Source organism: Chiloscyllium plagiosum, unplaced genomic scaffold (assembly GCF_037043375.1).
Source record: "Chiloscyllium plagiosum isolate Xiang-an unplaced genomic scaffold, Cpla_swu_hap1 HiC_scaffold_24, whole genome shotgun sequence".
NCBI lineage: Eukaryota > Metazoa > Chordata > Chondrichthyes > Orectolobiformes > Hemiscylliidae > Chiloscyllium > Chiloscyllium plagiosum.
Window position 1 is genome coordinate 37,068,079 of NW_028270162.1, and position 19,260 is coordinate 37,087,338.

The 19,260-nt window shown below is 40.2% G+C and overlaps 1 protein-coding gene across 2 annotated transcripts in view; it reads left to right on the forward strand.

Moving 5' to 3' along the window:
* The window catches only part of tpcn1 (two pore segment channel 1), a 102,276-nt gene that overhangs the window by 71,863 nt on the left and 11,153 nt on the right, over positions 1-19,260 (forward strand). For both annotated transcript variants that reach the window (XM_088000091.1, XM_088000092.1), the window contains exons 18-23: positions 5,342-5,449; positions 8,631-8,702; positions 8,780-8,869; positions 13,671-13,783; positions 13,867-13,913; positions 14,026-14,094. In XM_088000091.1, the coding sequence (XP_087856217.1) occupies positions 5,342-5,449; positions 8,631-8,702; positions 8,780-8,869; positions 13,671-13,783; positions 13,867-13,913; positions 14,026-14,094 (499 nt within the window). The remainder of the gene's footprint in view (positions 1-5,341; positions 5,450-8,630; positions 8,703-8,779; positions 8,870-13,670; positions 13,784-13,866; positions 13,914-14,025; positions 14,095-19,260) is intronic.

Here is a 19,260-nt window from a genome sequence, read left to right on the forward strand (position 1 = left end):
TCTATCATCTGTCAGATGTCGAAAATTTCCAAGATGGAAATCAGAGCAGGTACTTGATGACTCCAGCTTATTGCTTGGTCCTCTGGACCTCCATCTTGAAAATCTGGCACTATCATCTCACCAATGCACCATGGATAGTGACTGCATGCACCCCATATCCACAGACATATACATTTGACAAATGCCATTGTACATTGCCAGTCCATTTACAACATGCTTCTGCATTTTAATGCTGCACTTTGGTGTGCACTAGCACCTCTCATTGCAATCCTGCTGCAAAGAGACTTTGTGTGCAGGGACAGGCATTCAGCTCACACACTGGACCAAGCTGAATTTCAGGCTGTTCACTTCTGTCTTTGTGCTCACTTATAGTGCCTACCTGCTCACAGAGTCCCTGCTTGTCATTCTGGTCAGCAGTCATCTGTCAAAGATTTGCCTGAATGGCAACTTGGGACACCAATCTCACACCCGCAGCATATGCCAGCAGCTTCAGTAGTAAATACATTGCACATGCTGTAAGCAAATGACCATCTTTCCAAGTATAAGGGGAGGAATCCTTAGTGATGTACTGGAATTAAGTGTTCGAGGCACAATAAAGCAGGGACAGCCTCCAATATCAATCCAGGAACTTGGACATGGCCAGGAGATTGGTAGCTCTCCAGCCCATGGATTGGGTTCCGGTCAGCCCAGTAGATTCAATGCAATTGGTCCAGGGAGTTGCAAGACCACAAATCAAGGAGCTGCATAGATACCAGTCAGGAGTGTGACAATTCATCTTTTTGGAGCTTTTCAGCTCAGTCTCTCAAAATGAAGGGATGCTATAGTCAGTCAAGGGCGTTGTCGTACTAGAACACTAGAGGGTTATCGGGGGGCACTGGTGTGAAGTGGAGAGGCTGGAGAACTTAACCATGGAATTTCAGGCAGAATCCTGGGATGCAGAGGGCATAACAGTACTGAAAGTGGGCAATTCAGTATGTAAAATGGGGGAGGTGAAGGAGTGAGGAAGTGATAGCGGTCGTGTGAGAGCTTGGGGGAAGTCATAGATAGTAAGCAGTATGCTGGCTTCTACCGAGCATCTGAAAGACCTAACATCTGACTTGATATGTCAGGGGTTATGGGGTGGAGGGGTGTATAAAGCTGGGGTATGAAACTCAGTTAGATAAGGTGGGTGGGAAAGTCTGTGGGGTTGATGGGAGGAATAGCAGAAAGGAGAAGTTTATGTTTGGGGATTCACCTACATTGTGAAATGGCAAAGTGAAGTGAGAAATTGCTGTCCAATGAGTGACTGCTTTTGTCTTTCCATCATCCTGTAAATAACATGTGCACAATAGAGATTAAAATAGCTGTAACTGCACCCATATTGTGCGGGGTAAGTGCTTCATTGTATGAGGGAGGAGGTTTTAATTGCGAGGAATTTCAAAGGATAACAGTATTATACAAATAACATACAACCATTTCTTCCGGAGTGCGATAATTGTGTTCCTGTGTGACCCCATGCTATACAAATATCGCACAATACAAGTACACTTAGTGTACGTGATGTAATCACATAATGGCCAACACACACTTTAAAAATTTGTGTTTTAGAAACAGTGTTGCCTATTCACCCAATCATTTTCCAGCCATTTCACGTTAACGAAAGATGAGTTATAGCAGAACTGACAGTACACTAAAACTGAAACTCGCTGCAAGCTATACGTTTCTTGTGAACATTAGGCATGAGCCCACTGTGTGCAATCCAATTTATTTTATGTCAGCACTCCTGATTAGACCATGGAAGATAACAAATAAATGCCACTAATATCTGTGATGCAGTAGTAATTTTTGTCCATTTAGAGAGATGGAGCCTAGATGCCAAAGGAGCAGTCAGCTATAATTTATCCATCGCCTCCACATGGCACAGGAGCTGCTCACTTCACATCGTAGATCATTGAGAGTTGTGTAACACTAACGATGAATGCATTCTGAACTTTTCATGATGCAATGTGGCTAGACAGGGTCTACCGCATACAGTTGATGGTGAAAAGAGAACATATATTTACAAATGTTAGAGCCTATTTCCAGTGACAAGTCACCTGTGTCTTCAGAAAGTCTTCTTTCTCAATACATTTCTGGGGTTCATAGCTGGGGGGAAGAGCTTGCACTACACTGAACCTATTGTCCTTGGAGGTGTGATCAGCTGACCCCAGTAATATTGCTTACAGGGTCTAAACCTGCTGAGTGTGCCATGTCCAGAGGTAAATGTACTTCAACTTGACCTTCCATAGGCTAAGTGTGGAGAGCAGGTTGGCCTGGCTACCTCTGGAGTGTCCTCAGAGGACAGTTCTAGGAAGCCTGGGTGTGTTTCCTCCTCCACCTATGTGCCGACAGGCAGCAGCATCCTTCTCTGTGAGGCAAGTGCACCTGGGGAGAAATGGAAGTCTTTTTCCTCCTATCGCTTTACCATTGGTGCTGAGCATCAATGGCTAAAGCAATGGAGTGCAGGGCCACACATATCCTGCAGATCCTGAGACTGCTGAACCTTGCTCTCCATGTCAACTGCCAGCCTCATGGAGACAATCAGATGCTTGCACGCCTGAGGTAGCAGGGTCTCAACCAAGTTGATACAGTCTTGAAGTATTGGGTTAGGTTGCCCAGTGCCACTGACAAACCTGCTTGCTACTTCTGTATCTGGTTGGGCATGTCTACGAAGTTGTTAATTGCTGACCATATGAGGTCTTCACCTGAAGGTGCAGGAGGTAGCCTTGTCAGTGCTTCTTCTGAGGCACCTGTACTCAGAGGTGGCAGAGGGAGCTATCTTGCAAGGCAGCCCTTTTGACTGCCCACTCTGGGCATCCTTTTAATACCTGCAGGAGGCAAAAAAAGTCCTGCGACAAAGAGGTAGAAGTTGTGACATGTTACAGTGGAGGTAATGGGAGAGGAGCACAACAATGGACAATGTGTCCTTCTTGGTCACTGGGATGTGAGGTTTACACATCCCCACAGGAGGCATCCTGGTTTCCACTGGCCAGTGCCAAGTTCCTCTCCTCATAAGGAGCCAAATATTAGATACCCTGTCCCTTTCAACCTTCTGGGCTATTTCCTTCAATGAAGGAAAGAAGGATCGAGTGAGACCAAAAGGGCTGACATAGCTGTTACTGCTGGTGTAGTTACTGAAAAGATAGCAAGGTGTCTTGTGAATGAGAAGGCAGTGCAGATGGATTGCAAGATTAGTAGGTTGAGGTGTTGTTGGGGTATGTGAATAAGTGAGGGAAGGTGTTGCATTCAGTATTGTGAGTGGTAATGCATGAGCCTTGGTGGGAGGTGCAGTAGGAAAGATAAAACGGTGGCACTTAAGCTGGTGGAAGCAAGAAGGTCATTCACTTTCTTCCTGCACTGTTGGGCATTTCTCTGCACCATGAAGACTGCAGTACCCTGGGTGCATGTATGGAATGTACAGGGCAGCTCCAGACTGCCAACACTTAACTGAGTGTTCAACAGCCTCTTCAATACTTCATTGGCACCAGGATGCCAGTATATGCCAGAGTATTCGGGTAATGATGAGTACCTCCAGCTATGGGGAGTGGGAGAATCAGACTAGCATTAAAGGAACCATAAGGCTGTGAGAGTTAATTAATGGGACAAGCTAGGGATGAAAGCCCAAGAGAGTTTGCTAGGCATTAAGGAGGTAATGAAATCTGATGAGAATAACACTTAGTCAAAATATGGTAAGATTCATCCTAGGTTTTTGCAACTCCAGACTCCTGTGCAAAGCCCTCCCTTTCCCCATTGGATTGTATTAATGGGCAAGTCAGATTTCAGAGTGAAATCTGACATGATAGATAGTACATGCAATTTGGTTACCATGGTGGTCAGTCACTGGACATTTTCACACAAATATGTGAATGTACTTTAACAAAAGAACATAAATTATTAACGCAAAAAATGAAATAAAACAGCTATATTATATCGCAAATTTGAAAGATCTTATCATAAACAGCAATATCCTCTACAAATGCTCAAGCCTACTGAAATTTCACTCCTATCTTCACTGTAAAGTGTCTAGCTCAACTGTCATGATGGCTAAATATTTTATTTTGGTGACATCCTCTATTTTTACCAGATGCCATGCTGTTTGTCCATTCCTGAGACCTGCAAAACACAGATTAATTGACTGACTTTTCTTTCTGAATTCTAAAGATAGCCCAGCTCTGATTGCTTGGACTGTTAAAACAGCTTAATACTTAGTTGCAACTCTAATAGCTTTGGCTCTTCCACATACTTAAAAATATCCTTTACCTGGAATGAATCTTTTCATCTGGCCATTTGTCTCTATAGATCATAACTTTGTAAATTTTACAAACACCTTAACAATTATCTTGAACTCTGAATGTTGTATGTTATGGAATCTCCTCCTTAAACCTCTCCATAGCTGCATCTCTTTTGTTCTTTCAGATCATCATTAAAATCCTCCTTTGATTAAGCTTTTGGTTGTCACTCGTAATATTTCCTTCATTGCTTTGGTATTGTTACTTCCAAATACAATTCCTTGAAATGCCCCGAGAAGTTTTTCTATGGAAAAGGAATTGTTTAAGTACAAGTTCCTGAAATGCAAAAAAAAATTGATTGAACCTGAAAATCAAACTCAATCATTTTGCCACCATGATAATTCTGTGAGCTGTTTGACTTTCTTTTTCTTCCTTTAAGATTCTCCTTCAGACTTAGGTTTTCATTTTTTCTTTGTCCTAATGACACCTTATGTGGCTCAGCATGTAATTTTGTGCTCTAACATTCCTGTGAAGTTACGACATAAAAGTAAATTTTTGTCAAATATTTAGGTTTGTGAGTTACAATGTAAGGATAAACTGTGATGAGCTTGTGTGCAGGAATGAACTCTGCTCTGCTATTCTGGTCTGATACATCAATGCATTTTGGTTCAAAAATAGGCAGGTGCTTGTTGAATAATCCATATGACATTGCCACAAATTTCTATCATCTAACTTTTCATGATTCCTTTTTTTTTGGCATATTCCAACAAGCTAAAACCCGCATTTCCATTGGATACAGGCAATGTTTAGAAGAAAAACGTATTTCAAAACATCTTAAATCCTACAATCTTCACATACAAAATTGTCAGTAACATTAATCATTTAGAGTATATAATGGTAATACGTTTAAAATCAGAAAGGTTGGAAAATTTTAATTTTGCGTTTTGATTCAGTTTGCTGTTATAACTTTATCGCATTATAAATTTTTGTGTGTACATGTGTCTATATGTTTGATAAACAAAATATAGCCTGGGTGGTCTTTGCTATCTTTTATACTGCAAAGAAACATATAATTTCCTTTTTTTTTACATTAGGTTTGATTTCTTGGTCACCGTATTTGCATTTGTTGGAATAGTGGTCTTAGCTTTTGATATGGAACCATTCTATTTCATCGTCATCTTGAGGCCACTTCAGCTGCTAAGGTTAGTAACCAATTCTTGACTCAGCATGTATTACTTTCAGATAAGTGATTCTGCTTTTTTAATGTATAAAATATCAACGTTTTGAAAATCTACTTCAATTTGAAGCAAATATGCTCAGTTTTTGCTTCTAATATTGTCATTTAATATTCTTTTTGTTAAGACCTTGTTTTGAATAGTTATTTTCTGGGCAAGTAGACAAACCTTCCCAGTTAAAAATGGGAGCAATGTTAACAACTAAAAAGAAATACCAAAAAATATCAATCTTCAATCAAAGTGATAAACTCATTTATTATTCAGATTGTTTTGTACAAAAAAAATTAAGATTTTCTATGATTAAATGGTAGAAAGATTCAGTATTGTCTCCTTTTGAATTACTGGGCTGAATTTTTAAATTGCTGTGAACGCAAACTGGGGTTGTAGATCAGCCCATTATATTGGTGGTGGATCTGGAAAGTCCTGGCTAAGACACCTTTTGAATTTCTGCAGCACATATTATAAATAACACACATAGCTAATATTGAGCGTCGGTAGTGGAGGAAATGAATATTTATATGATTTGGTGCTACTTGAACAGGCTACTTTAGCCTAGATAGTGTCAAGCTTCTTGAGTGTTGTTGGAGCTGTATGAATAAAACTTTCCACTTGTCAGCCCAAACCTGGATATTGTCTCGGTCTTGTTGCAATTGGACATGGATTGCTTCAGTATCTGAGGAGTCATAAATAATGCTGAACAATGTGCAATCATCAGCAAACATCTCCAATTCTGTTTGAATGATAGCAGAAAGATCACTGATGCAGCTGATAGTGGTTAGATCCAGGACACCATCCTGAGGAACTTCTGTAAAATTATCCTGTGGCTCAGATAACTGACCTGTAACAAGTGGTACTGTTTTCCTTGTGCCAAGTATGATTTCAGCCAGTAGAGGATTTTCTCCCGGATTTCCATTGACTCTAATTTTGATAGAATTCCTTACTCCCACTCTCATTAAAATGTGGCTCTGATGTCAAGTGCTGTCACTCAATTCACATCCAGAGTTCATCTCTTTTATCCATATTTAAACCAAGGCTGTAATGAGATAAGGAACTGTGTGGACAGATCAGAACTCAAACTTAGCATCAATGAATAGATTATTGCTGAACAAGTTGTGCTTGATAACAATGTTGATGACATCTTCTGTTAATTTCGGATTGGGAGTAGAATGCCAAGGAGTCAATTGACCAGTTTGTATTTGGCTCAATTTTTGTGTATCAGGCCTAATTTGGATTTTTCTTTTACAATGTTAGATACATGCAAGTGTTGTATCTGTACTGAAAAGGCTTGGCTAGGGTTGTAGCAAGTTCTGGAGCACGTATTCAGTGCTGTTGCTGTCAGGCCCCATATTTCTTTGCAGTATCAATGCCTCATGTGGAGTGAATCAAATTGATTCCAGACTGGCATCTGTTATGGATCATTTACATGGTACATCTGGCTGAAGGTTGTTGCAAATGCTTCAGCCTTGTCTTTGGCACTGACGTGTTGGGCTCCCACATGGCTGAGGATGGGGATGTTTGTGGAGTCTCCCCCTTCACGGAGGTGTTTATTTTCTACCTTACTCATGACAAGACTGTAGAACATAGACCTGATCCATTGGTTGTGGATTGCTTATCCTTGCTTATTATTTGATGCTTATGCTGTTTAGCATGTAACTAGTCCTGCTTTATAGCTCGACCAGATTGTTGCCTCATTTTTAGGTGTGCCTGGTGGAGCTCTTGGGTTATCCTCCTGCATCTTTCATTGAGGCAGGATTGATCGTCTAACATGATGTTAATGGTGGAGGGGAAGTATGCGTTACAGGTTGTGTTTGAATACAGCTCTCCTGCTGTTGATGTTTAACAGCACATCATGGATACCTAATCTTGTGTTGTAAGATCTATTAGAAATCTATTCCATTTAGTACAGTGATAGTGCCACATGACACATGATGGGTGCCCTCAATATGAAGATGGGACTTCATCTGCTTAAGGACTGTGCAGTAGTCACCCTTACATACTGTCATGGACAGATGCATTTGTAGAAGGCAGATTGGTGAGGATGTGGTCAAGTATGTTTTTACCTCTTGTTGGTTCCCTCACCACCTGCCTTTAGAGTCAGTTTAGCTTTTATGTGAAATGGGACTTTATAAGCTCACTCAGTAATGGTCTGGTCTGCCAAGCCATATTTAGTGATGGCATTGAAGATCCCCCCCATCCAGAGTACATGCTGTGCCTTTGCACCCTCAGTGTTTCCTCCAATGTGATGTTCAACAGCAAAATGGGTGTTGAATGGTAATCAAAATGAGGTTTCCTGGACTATGTTTAGCCTGAGCCATGACCCTTAAGGTGGTCCAGAGTCAATGTTGAGGACTGCCAGGACAATGTAGGACAGGACATACTCAGGGATGATGATTTTTTTTTCTCTGGGATGTTGTGTTTAAGATATGCTTCCATGAGCATGACTGTATCAGTTTTGCTTGGCTAGTCTGGAAGAAAGCTTTCCCAATTTTAAGACTAGCCCACAGATGTTGGTAAAGAGGACTTTGCAAGTTTGACAGATCTAAGTTTGCCATTTTCATTTAGTATTTTAGTTGATGTCAGCTCTTCCACCTGGTTTCATTCTTATTTTTTGAGACCTTTTAGAGATTGGTACAACTCACAGACCATTTCGGAATCAGCTGCATTTCTGAGAGTCTCGAGTCACATGTAGGCCAGGCCAGGTAAGAGCAGCAGTCCTCCTTCCCTGAGGGACATTAGTGAACCAATGGGATTTTACGACAATAGTTTTACAGTCATTATTAGCCTTTTAATTCCAGATTTAATTAAATTCAGTTTCCACCATGTGCTAGTATGAGATTCCAAATTGGCTCCATGGGATATTGTCAGAAATTGCTGGAAAAACTCAGTAGGTCTGGCAGCAGCTGCACAGAGAAAGCAGAGTTACCATTTCGGGTTGAGTGAAGCAGTTCTGAAGAAGGGTCACTGGAAATGAAATGTTAATTCTTCTTTGTCTCCACAACATATTTACCCCCAATTTAATGCTCAACTGGCAATTAACTGAGGAAATTGTGAATAAGGTTATTTTACCTGAAATAATTAAAAAGTTTTATTTAATATATCACCTTGATATATTAAGAGTCTAACTTGCTAAATTAACTTTATTTTGCAGATTGTTTAAGATTAAACGGAGATACAGAGATGTTCTGGACACAATGTTTGAATTGCTTCCCAGAATGGCAAGGTATGGCACATGTCTTTATGTAATTTTTAATTTAAGTACTTTACTACAAAGTGTAATGTTTTCCCTATGCCTCCCAGTTTAGGGTTAACTCTCATGATCTTCTACTACTCGTTTGCAATTGTGGGAATGGAGTTCTTTGGTGATGTTCTCTATCCTAACTGCTGCAAGTAAGTCCATCCTTGGGAATAAAAATACTTAACTGTAATCTATATAGATTTTCTGAGCAACTCAAAAATTAAAACTCTTTGATTCCTCTTGTTACAACCCCCGTAGAAATGAATAATTCCTTTAAAAGAAAGGAACATAACATAAACAGAAAGAAGACTGATGGGTAAAATTTCATTTTTAAGAACTTGCACAGTAACAACACCAAAATCAACATAATTAATTTAATTAACAGGTAAAGGATATGTCAACTAATGAGGTAAATTTTACTTTAAATGGTGAATAAAACTAAGGTACATCATACAAAACTGTGAGCAATCCTTCTTCAGCATAAATGGCAAAATACTTGCTACACAATCTCACAGCCCTCTATTACCGAGATGGAGAATAAGTTCCTTTACTCAATCAGGTAAGCCCAAAGTTCCTTCAGATCTCACCACTTATAATTTCCACAGGCACCCAAAAGGCATATCTTTCCAATCCTTACATTCAGCTCTCAGAACCCAGCTTTTAGATCTCCTTGCCACAGCTTCATCTGCCTTACCTCTACAACATCCAGTTTTTGTTCTATCCTGAACAACTTCTCCCTTTTTCTTCACCGGGATCTCTTTGTTTCCTGCACTGTGGTCTACTCCATCTGTTGAACTCAAGCTATAATTCAATGTCCTAATTAACTGTTTACTAAATAAAAGCAATTTACTGCAGATGCTGGAAATCCGAAACAAACACAGAAAATACTGGAAAATTTCATCAGGTGTGGCAGCATTTCAGTTCTGAAAAAGTCATAGTGGAACTCTGTTCTTCTGTCCACAAATACTTCCAGCTACTGACAAAGGATCAGTTAGACTCGAGACGTCAGCTCTTTTCTCTCCTTAAAGATGCTGCCAGACCTGCTGAGATTTTCCAGCATTTTTTCTTTTTGCTTCCAGCTACTGAGTTTCTCCAGAATTTTCTGTATTTGGAACGTCTATTTATTCTATGTTTTAGTTCTACAACAACCAAGATCACATGAGTACTTCTCAGAGCCATAAAGTCACGTGACTGGATATATCTTGGTTTCACCTTGGACATAAAGGGCCTTCCCTAAAGAAAATATGGGTTTTGTTCCTCAAAGTAGAAGGTTCCAGGACCTCTCTGCAAGTGCCCCTCAGGGTCATGTCTGAGTGCACAATCATCTTCAGCTGCTTAATCAATTAATTTGTCTCTATGATAATGTCAGAAGTGGAGATGATTGCACAATATTAAGCATCATTTACAACTCCTCAGAGCCTGAAGCAGTCCATGTCCAAAAGCAGTATGACCTAGACAATATCCAGATTTGGGCTAACATGTGAAAAGTAACATTTATAACACACAGGTGTGACCATTTCTAATAAGAGAGGATCTAACCATAGCCCCTTGACAGTAGCATTACCAATGCAAACTGTTGTCATCCTGTGGGGGATAATTAACCAGAAATGGAATGGGACTAGCTATATAAATACTGTGGCTACAAAATTAGGTCAGAGGCTAGGAATTCTGCAGCAAGTAACTCACCTCCTGGCTTTCTAAATGTAAAAGATACAAGTCAGGAGAGTGATGGAATACTCCACAACTGCTTGGATATGTGCAGCTCCAACAATATTCAAGAAGCTTGTCAATACTCATTGACCAAGCTTAATTGGCACCACATCAACAAACATTCACACCCTCCACACTACTGCTGAGCAGCACCAATTTGTAGCACCTATAAGATGCAATGCAGAAACTCATCAAGGCTCTTTAGCATCTTCCAAACTCATAATCACCACCATTTATAAGGATAAGGGCAGAGATACTGGAACAACCTACAAGTTCCCTTCCAATTCACTCACCATCCAGACTTGGAAGTAGTCACTATTTCTTCAGTATCGCTGGGTAAAATTCCTGGAACTCCATTGCTAATGACATTGTGGCATACCTACAGCAAACGACTGAAGTGTTTCATGAATGGAACTCTCAACCACTTTCTCAAGGATGTCACATTCACAATTTGTGAACTGCATGTGATCAGTTTACTCCACTAATTTGTTACAGTCTGTCTGTCTAGTCTGTTTCATGTCCCTGCAGTTTCTTATTCTGCAACTTGCTGATGTTGATAGGGTATTCTTTTTTGTCCTAGTGCTGAAAACATTACGAGTTTATTTAGAAAATGAACTATCACAGCAAAAGTGAAAGGGCTTATACACTAAAGATAACAGCTTCCCCCCCCCAAAATTGCTCTCCTTCTCTGTGATGTTGCGCAACCTGTTGGTTAAAATATATTCTCAGGCTGAGCCATTGCTTGCAAGATTGACATTTATTGCTAGTCCCAAGTAGCCTGAGGAGGTGCTGGTGGGCCACCTTCATGAACACTGCAGTAGATGTTTCCTGTAAAGATTTGATATAAAAGAATAGTGTTCATTCTGAGATTCTGGAAACAGTCAGTGAGCAATCTCAGTAGCAGTTGGACAGCTGAGGAGATGGTGAATAAAGCATAAAATGAGGTGAGTTGGGTGCATAGCACAGAAATTTAATCCAGGAATGGAGCAGACAAAGGCAAATTGGAGTCTTTTACAAATATTACACACTTTGAGAAGGCATTATTTCAAGTTTTAGTTGTTCCAAGTACATTGATTCAGTTAGGACCTGTAGTTAAAACACTGTAGAAAATGCATATTTGAGCACCCTGTCAAATGCAATTGCATATATTTGTTGGCAGTACAGTTAGCTCACTTAAAGAGCTGATTTGTTTGTCCATTTCTTCCATTGCCTTTTGTTAGCAGAGAGCAAATCTTTCTGTAATTAAAATTTCATTTCAGTGTTTATTATTATTGTACATCTCCTAACTCTCCACTGCACCCTGGCAGACAAAATGAAACTTTTTGTTTGATTTCCCATGGTCTTACTTGATGCTTGTAGACAATGAAACATCTTGATATTGAGGACTTTACTTAATACCTCCTGACAAGGAGGGCTGCCAAAACTTCCAAATCTATCTGAGGGGGTCTGTAAGTTGCCCTTAGACTTTGTAGGCTTGTGAGTTGAGCCTTCTTGCCATAGGGTGCCACCTTGTAGCACCTGTGAACTGAGGAAGCACCAGGAAGAATTTTTAATCAATCAGTTTGCCTTCACTGTGTCACAGACTACTAAACATGATGTAACAAACAGGAAATATAAATTTCATTTTAATCATGTGAAAGAAGCTATAGTGCTGAGCGAGGGTGCTGCAAAATTGGAGGTGCTGACTTTCAGGCAATATGTTGAAGTAAGATATCATCTGCTGTCTCAGTTGGACACATTACAGTACAGGTAATAAAGTGATAGGAATCTCTCCAGGTATTCTGGCCATTTTTTGTCTTTCAACCAGCATTGCTCAGATTACATACTTTGTTTAGTTTATTGTTATCGTGCATATTAACTGCTGAGTTTCCTTACATTAGGGCAATATTAGTTCAAAAGTACTTTGTTTATTGTGTAGCATTTTCAATAATTAGACAAGAAAAATCAAGCATGGAGGCATATAAAGGCTGAGAAACATTGAAATTGAGCTCTGTAAAAATGCCCATATATAAGGAATATATTTTCATTGAGTTCACAAAGATACTCTATTACATCAAACACTTTGATCCATTAGAAATCACTGAAATTGCAAGAACTATTCATTTACATTGTGATATTGCTGCTAATGCAGTTTCAACCTCCTCTCCTAACCCCAAAAGGTTCATGGAATCTGTATTTTAATGATGTACTAAATCATAAATACTGCAGCTAAATGGTGCTTTACCGCAGGAGCCTAATTTTTATGTTGCAGAAATGTAAACATTTTCCAGTATGATAACAATTCCAGCATTTTATACAATGTTTTCATTTTATGATGAGTTAGCATCTAATATACATTTACAGAGAAAAATATAAAAAATGAAAGATTATCAATGCTACTTGCATCCTGGTTTGCCGTCAATGAGAATTCTTCAGTATGATTGGCTGAATATGCAAATTGATAACATTACTGTTGCTGGATACCTGGAGATCCTCTTGATTTGGTGCCAGATGTAAATTAATGCTAAGATAGATGCCACAGAAATTGCAAGATCTTAATACATGTTTTTTTTCAAGCCCGTCAATGAGAACGGTCACTTCACTGCTTACTACAAACTCCAGACCATTATTTTCATTGAGAAAGGAAATTATTATATTTTGCCTATATATTATATATTTTACTCCAAAATATTATAGTTTGTTTGATTTGATTTATTATTGTCACGTATCGAGATGCTATCCAGGCAAATCATATTTTACATAAATATATCATGGTAATAGAATAGAATACAGAATATATTGTTGCAGCTACAGAGAAGGTGCAGAGAAAGATCAAAAAGTAAATTGGTGCTTGTGCAGGCTACCCTTCACCTAAGTAACAGTGGGAAATAAACAGCAATTAAACAGGGAAACGCAAATTGACATTCAGAATAAAATTACTTCATAACTCTTTTTATGTCGTTAGGAAAACTACTATTTCCTTTATTTTATAAACCAAATTATAGCTTCGTAGAAATGGCCAGAAATTTATCTTATTTCAGATTTTCAGAATCTACAGTATTTTTCTTTTGCATTCAAATGGTTCTTATTGGCAAGTTGCTATTGACTGTAACTTGTACATTTGAGGAATTGCTATTACCTTAATCACCTTAACCACTTACGACACACAGTAGTATCAAAGTGATTTTTGGAGTACTTCACTTTATATTCAAGTTATTTTGCTTTTCTGACCTACCAGCTTATAACCCACTTCTATGTTTATAGTAACAGCATGGTAGCAGATTTCTATCGCTGGAAAAATCAGACCATTGGTGACAGAACTGTGATACAGGGATACTACTCTCTCAATAACTTCAATAACATACTTAACAGTTTTGGTGAGTAACATTGAGGTGTAATTTAGTTGAGCAGGCAGAAAGGTCATAAAAATAATCATGTCCTTTTTTTCCCTTTTTTACAGTAACATTGTTTGAGTTGACTGTTGTAAACAATTGGTATATAACTATGGTGAGTTTTCTTGAGATTAAGTATCTTCTCCAAAGATAAGACCTATTCCACTGAATTACTGCTTAATTGCAAATGTATGTAACAGAATTTAGCTGCAGCTCTCTTTCCACAGGAAGGCGTGGTATCTCAGACTACAAGCTGGAGTCGCATTTACTTTATGACTTTCTATATTGTAACTATGGTAAGTAAAGGCGAGTACTGTTGTTTCAATCTTCCACAGTATTTAGCTGTACAGTAATTAAAATTTATAATTTTAATGCTGTTCGTTAATGAACAGGAAGATACAGTAGTGTAGTGGAATTGTCACTGCCCTGGTAATCTAGAGGCTTAGGCTGTGGTTACAATCCCCAGCAGAAACTGATCGAATTTAAATTCAGTGAAGCTAGTCTCAGTAAATGGTAACTGAAATCGTCATCAATTGTTTTAAAATCCCATCTAGTTCACTAATAAAATCTGAAAGAAATCTGCCATTCTTATCTGGTCTGGCCTCTATGTGACTCCAGATTCATTGTAATGTGGTTGACTCTGAACTGTCCTTGGAATTAGCCTAATAAGCCATTCAAGTACACTTAAGGACACCCTTGCAAGTGATGTCTATATCCCTGGTTATGCCATTTCTCACAGCAGGACAGATCCACCAGAGGTGAGAATGCTGTAATATACAGACAGAAAGGAGTTGCCCTGGTAGTCCTTAACATTGAAATTTTATGGCATCAGGTAAAACATTGGCAAGGAAACCTCCTGTTGATTATCACTTCCTGTCCCCCTCATTAATAAATCAATACTCTTCCATATTGAACTCTTGCTGGAAGGAACACTGAGGGTGGCGAGGACTCAGAATGTATTTCAAATTGGGGAATTTCAATATTCATCACCAAGACTAGCTCATTAGTATAATTATTTTGAGGAACGACTGCAGTAATGTCCTGGGAGATATTGAAGTATAGGGCAGGCCAAGGACAAAGTACAGAGCAGGAGTAAGGTGGAGAATGAAAATGGTAGGCATCTGGAAGCTTGAGGACATTCTTGTAATCTGAACAAAAGTGTACTGCAAAGCAGTCACCAAGTCTATGTTTTGACTCCTCATTGTAGAGGAGCTGACAGAGTTGCACGAGGAAGCAGACAAGGGTGTGAAAGATCCATTCACAGACTGGAGCATAGGGACAACAAATCTGTTCAAGTTCAGTCTGATTTTGTGGCTTCAACATATAAGCACATGCCTGCCTCCCATGGACCAGCTAGTGATCATTGTGGGGAACTAAGTCCAGTACAACAGTCAGCATTTGATGGATATTTGCTTGGACCTTTGTTCCATTACTCAAGCCATGATTACTTTAATTCATTAGCTAGGTGAGATGGAGTTGAGAGAACCCTTTCCAGCTGCCCAGTATCCTGAATGAATGAGAGAAGTGCCATTGTGCACTGATCTTATGGTCAAGTAAACCAAAAGCTGATGCTTTGACAGCCTCCTTCCTCAAGATAGGCATAGTCTCAAGATTAGAGGGAGATGATTTACGACTGAATTGAGAAGGAATGTCTTCATCCAGAGGGTTGTTAATCTCTGGAATTGAAGTAGTTGATGCTACTTCAGTAAACATTTTTAAAACTAAGGTAAATATTTTTGTGAACAATAAAGGAAATAAGGGATATGGTGAGAGCATTGGTAAGTGGATCTAAGTCAACGAAAAGATCAGCTATGATCTTATAAAATGGCGGAGCAGGCTCGAAGGGCCGTGTGGCCTATTCCTGCTCCTCTTTTTGGTGCTGTCTGTACACAAGAGCTGTGCCCTCACAATGGTGAGGCTGTTTGGGATATTATGTGCATGGTCTGATACCCACGCAGATATGGGGAAAATGTGTGGACTCCTTACAGATAGTTGTCCGAGAGTGGAATTGAGCCTGGGTCCTTGACAGCAGTGCTAACCACTAAGCCACTGTGTCACCCCCACTCCACTTTGACTGAAGAAGTGCTTCCTGACATCCTTGAATGGACTGGTTCTAATTTTAAGTTACTTTCACCCTGTTCTGAACTCTCTCTGTTTCTGTCAGTTGCTTTTCCTTTTCCTTGTGTATTTCTCTTGCTCTTTCGTTCTCTTGCTCTCACTCTCTCTTCACCCCCCACACCACAGGAGATGATTTCTCTCACTTTACAACTTCAGTCATGCCAATTAGATTATTCTTTCACCTGCTAAAGAAAACAAGCCAAGGTAATGTACTCTATCCTCACAGTTTAGAGCTTTACAACTTTTTCATCATCCTGTCACTGAGAGGTTCCTCTCGGAAACCCGGCGTGGCTTTTGACTATCCTGAGACACTGCAGACTTGGTCTTCGTGGCTAGGCAGATCCAGAAAAAATGTCAAGAGCAACGTCAAGAATTGTTGTTCCACTTCTTTGACCAGACCAAGGTGTTTGATTCTCCAAACAGTGAAACTCTATGGATCCTCTGCTTTCCCCTTTGACGTTTGTCACCATCCTGACACTGCTGTGTAACAGTGTATGTGCCACTGTAGAGGGTTTGAAACTGAGCCCTTTTACATTCAGACTAGGATCAAACCACATTGTATGATTGCCCCCACCTTAGTCAGCACCTATCTGAGTATCCTTATCCAATTCATCCAAGAAGACTTACCACCTGCTGTCAGCATCCGGTATCAACTTTGGTTGGTTCCAGGTGAAAACAGAACTCACCAATGTGGGCATTCATGGCCTTGAGTTTGCAGTTGACTGCTGTATAATAGTCATTCTGCACAGGACAGGACAAAGATTTTCACTGGATCAGTTGAGCATACCCTGTATCATCTATGGTGATAGGCTGGCTCTGGAGTTTGTGCAATACTTCCTCTCCTGAGGAGCTACTATCAATGAAAAGGTTCAGCACATGGTCAACAGTGCAGCGCTGCCTTTGTCAAGCTGCAACCGTGCCTTTGATAGCAGAAATCTGTGGAAGTCATGAAAGATCCTGGTCTGGAAGGTTGCTATGTTGATAAACTTCCTGTACTACTGACAGCTTTGGCAAATAGAATTAAGGAGAATCCAAAGGGTTTTTACAAATATATTAAGGACAAAAGGGTAATGAGGGAGAGAATAGGGCCCCTCAAAGATCAGCAAGGCGGCCTTTGTGTGGAGCCACTGATACTAAATGAATATTTTGCATCAGTATTTAGTGTGGAAAAGGATATGGAAGATAGATGGTGACATCTTGAAAAATGTCCAGATTACAGAGGAGGAAGTGCTGGATGTGTTGAAACAGTTAAAGGTGGATAAATCCCCAGGACATCATGAGCCAGGTTGATCGGAGAGGGGTGATAGCTCTTGTCATCAGTCGTCATCCTCGAGGGGTATGTTATGGCGGCGTAAATGTACTCTCACAGAATAAAGGTAGCACAGTGATTGGAACATTGTTGACTTGTGGACTATGAGATTCTTGATTGACCCAGATTAACAACCCCAGAGCCACAGAAAATGGGGGAGATACTTAATTAATATTTTGCATCAGTATTTACTGTGGAAAAGGATATGAAAGATAAAGACTGTAGGGAAATAGATGGTGACATCTTGCAAAATGTCCAGATTACAGAGGAGGAAGTGCTGGATGTCTTGAAACAGGTAAAGGTGAATAAATCCCCAGGACCTGATCAGGTGTACCCGTGAACTCTGTGGGAAGCCAGAAAAGTGATTGCTGGGCCTCTTGCTGAGATATTTCTATTATCAATAGTCACAGATGAGGTGCCGGAGACTGGAGGTTGGCAAACGTGGTGCCACAGTTTAAGAAGGGCGGTAAAGACAAACCAGGGAACTATAAGCCGGTGAGCCTGACCTCAGTGGTGGGCAAGTTGTTGGAGGGAATCCTGAGGGACAGGATGTACATGTATTTGGAAAGGCAAGAACTGATTCAGGATAGTCAACATGGCTTTGTGCGTGGGAAATCATGTCTCACAAACTTGATTGAGTTTTTTGAAGAAGTAACAAAGAGGATTGATGAGGGTAGAGCAGTAGATGTGATCTATATGGACTTCAGTAAGGCATTCGACAAGGTTCCCCATGGGAGACTGATTAGCAAGGTAGGATATCATGGAATACAGGGAGAACTAGCCATTTGGATACAGAACTGGCTCAAAAGTAGAAGACAGAAGGTGGTGATGGAGATTTGTTTTTCAGACTGGAGGCCTGTGACCAGTGGAGTGCCACAAGGATCGGTGCTGGGTCCTCTACATTTTGTCATTTATATAAATGATTTGGATGCGAACATAAGAGGTACAGTTAGTAAGTTTGCAGATGACACCAAAATTGGAGGTGTAGTGGACAGCAAAGAGAGTTACCTCCGATTACAACAGGATCTGGACCAGATAGGCCAATGGGCTGAGAAGTGGCAGATGGAGTTTAGTTTAGATAAATGCGAGGTGCTGCATTTTGGAAAAGCAAATCTTAACAGGACTTATACACTTAATGGTAAGGTCCTATGCAGTGTTGCTGAACAGAGACCTTGGAGTGCAGGTTCATAGCTCCTTGAAAGTGGAGTCGCAGGTAGATAGGAGAGTGAAGAAGGCGTTTGGTATGCTTTCCTTAATTGGTCAGAGTATTGAGTACAGGAGTTGGGAGGTCATGTTGCAGCTGTACAGGACATTGGTCAGGCTACTGTTGGAATATTGTGTGCAATTTTGGTCTCCTTCCTATCGGAAAGATGTTGTGAAACTTGAAAGGGTTCAGAAAAGATTTACAAGGATGTTGCCAGGGTTGGAGGATCTGAGCTACAGGGAGAGGCTGAACAGGTTGGGGCTGTTTTCCCTGGAGCGTCGGAGGCTGAAGGGTGACCTTATAGAGGTTTACAAAATTATGAGGGGCATGGATAGGATAAATAGACAAAGTCTTTTCCCTGGGGTCGGGGAGTCCTGAACTAGAGGGCATAGGTTTCGGGTGAGTGTGGAAAGATATAAAAGAGACCTAAGGGGCAACTTTTTCATGCAGAGGGTGGTACGTGTATGGAATTAGCTGCCAGAGGATGTGGTGGAGGCTGGTACAATTGCAACATTTAAGAGGCATTTGGATAGGTATATGAATAGGAAGGGTTTGGAGGGATATGGGCTGGGTGCTGACAGGTGGGACAAGATTGGGTTGGGATATCTGGTCGGTATGGACCGAAGGGTTTGTTTCCATGCTGTACATCTCTATGACTTTATGACCAACATGACCAGGAGGTTATAATCTTCTCCATTTAGAGGATTGACTCCGAACTGGCTAGCTCCGGTCAGTATACTGTGCACTAGTAAATAAAGTATGGCATGGTGATGGGATACCAGCCTCTGTGCAGTTAATTCAGTTATAAACATGTTTGCTTGTTATTTCCTC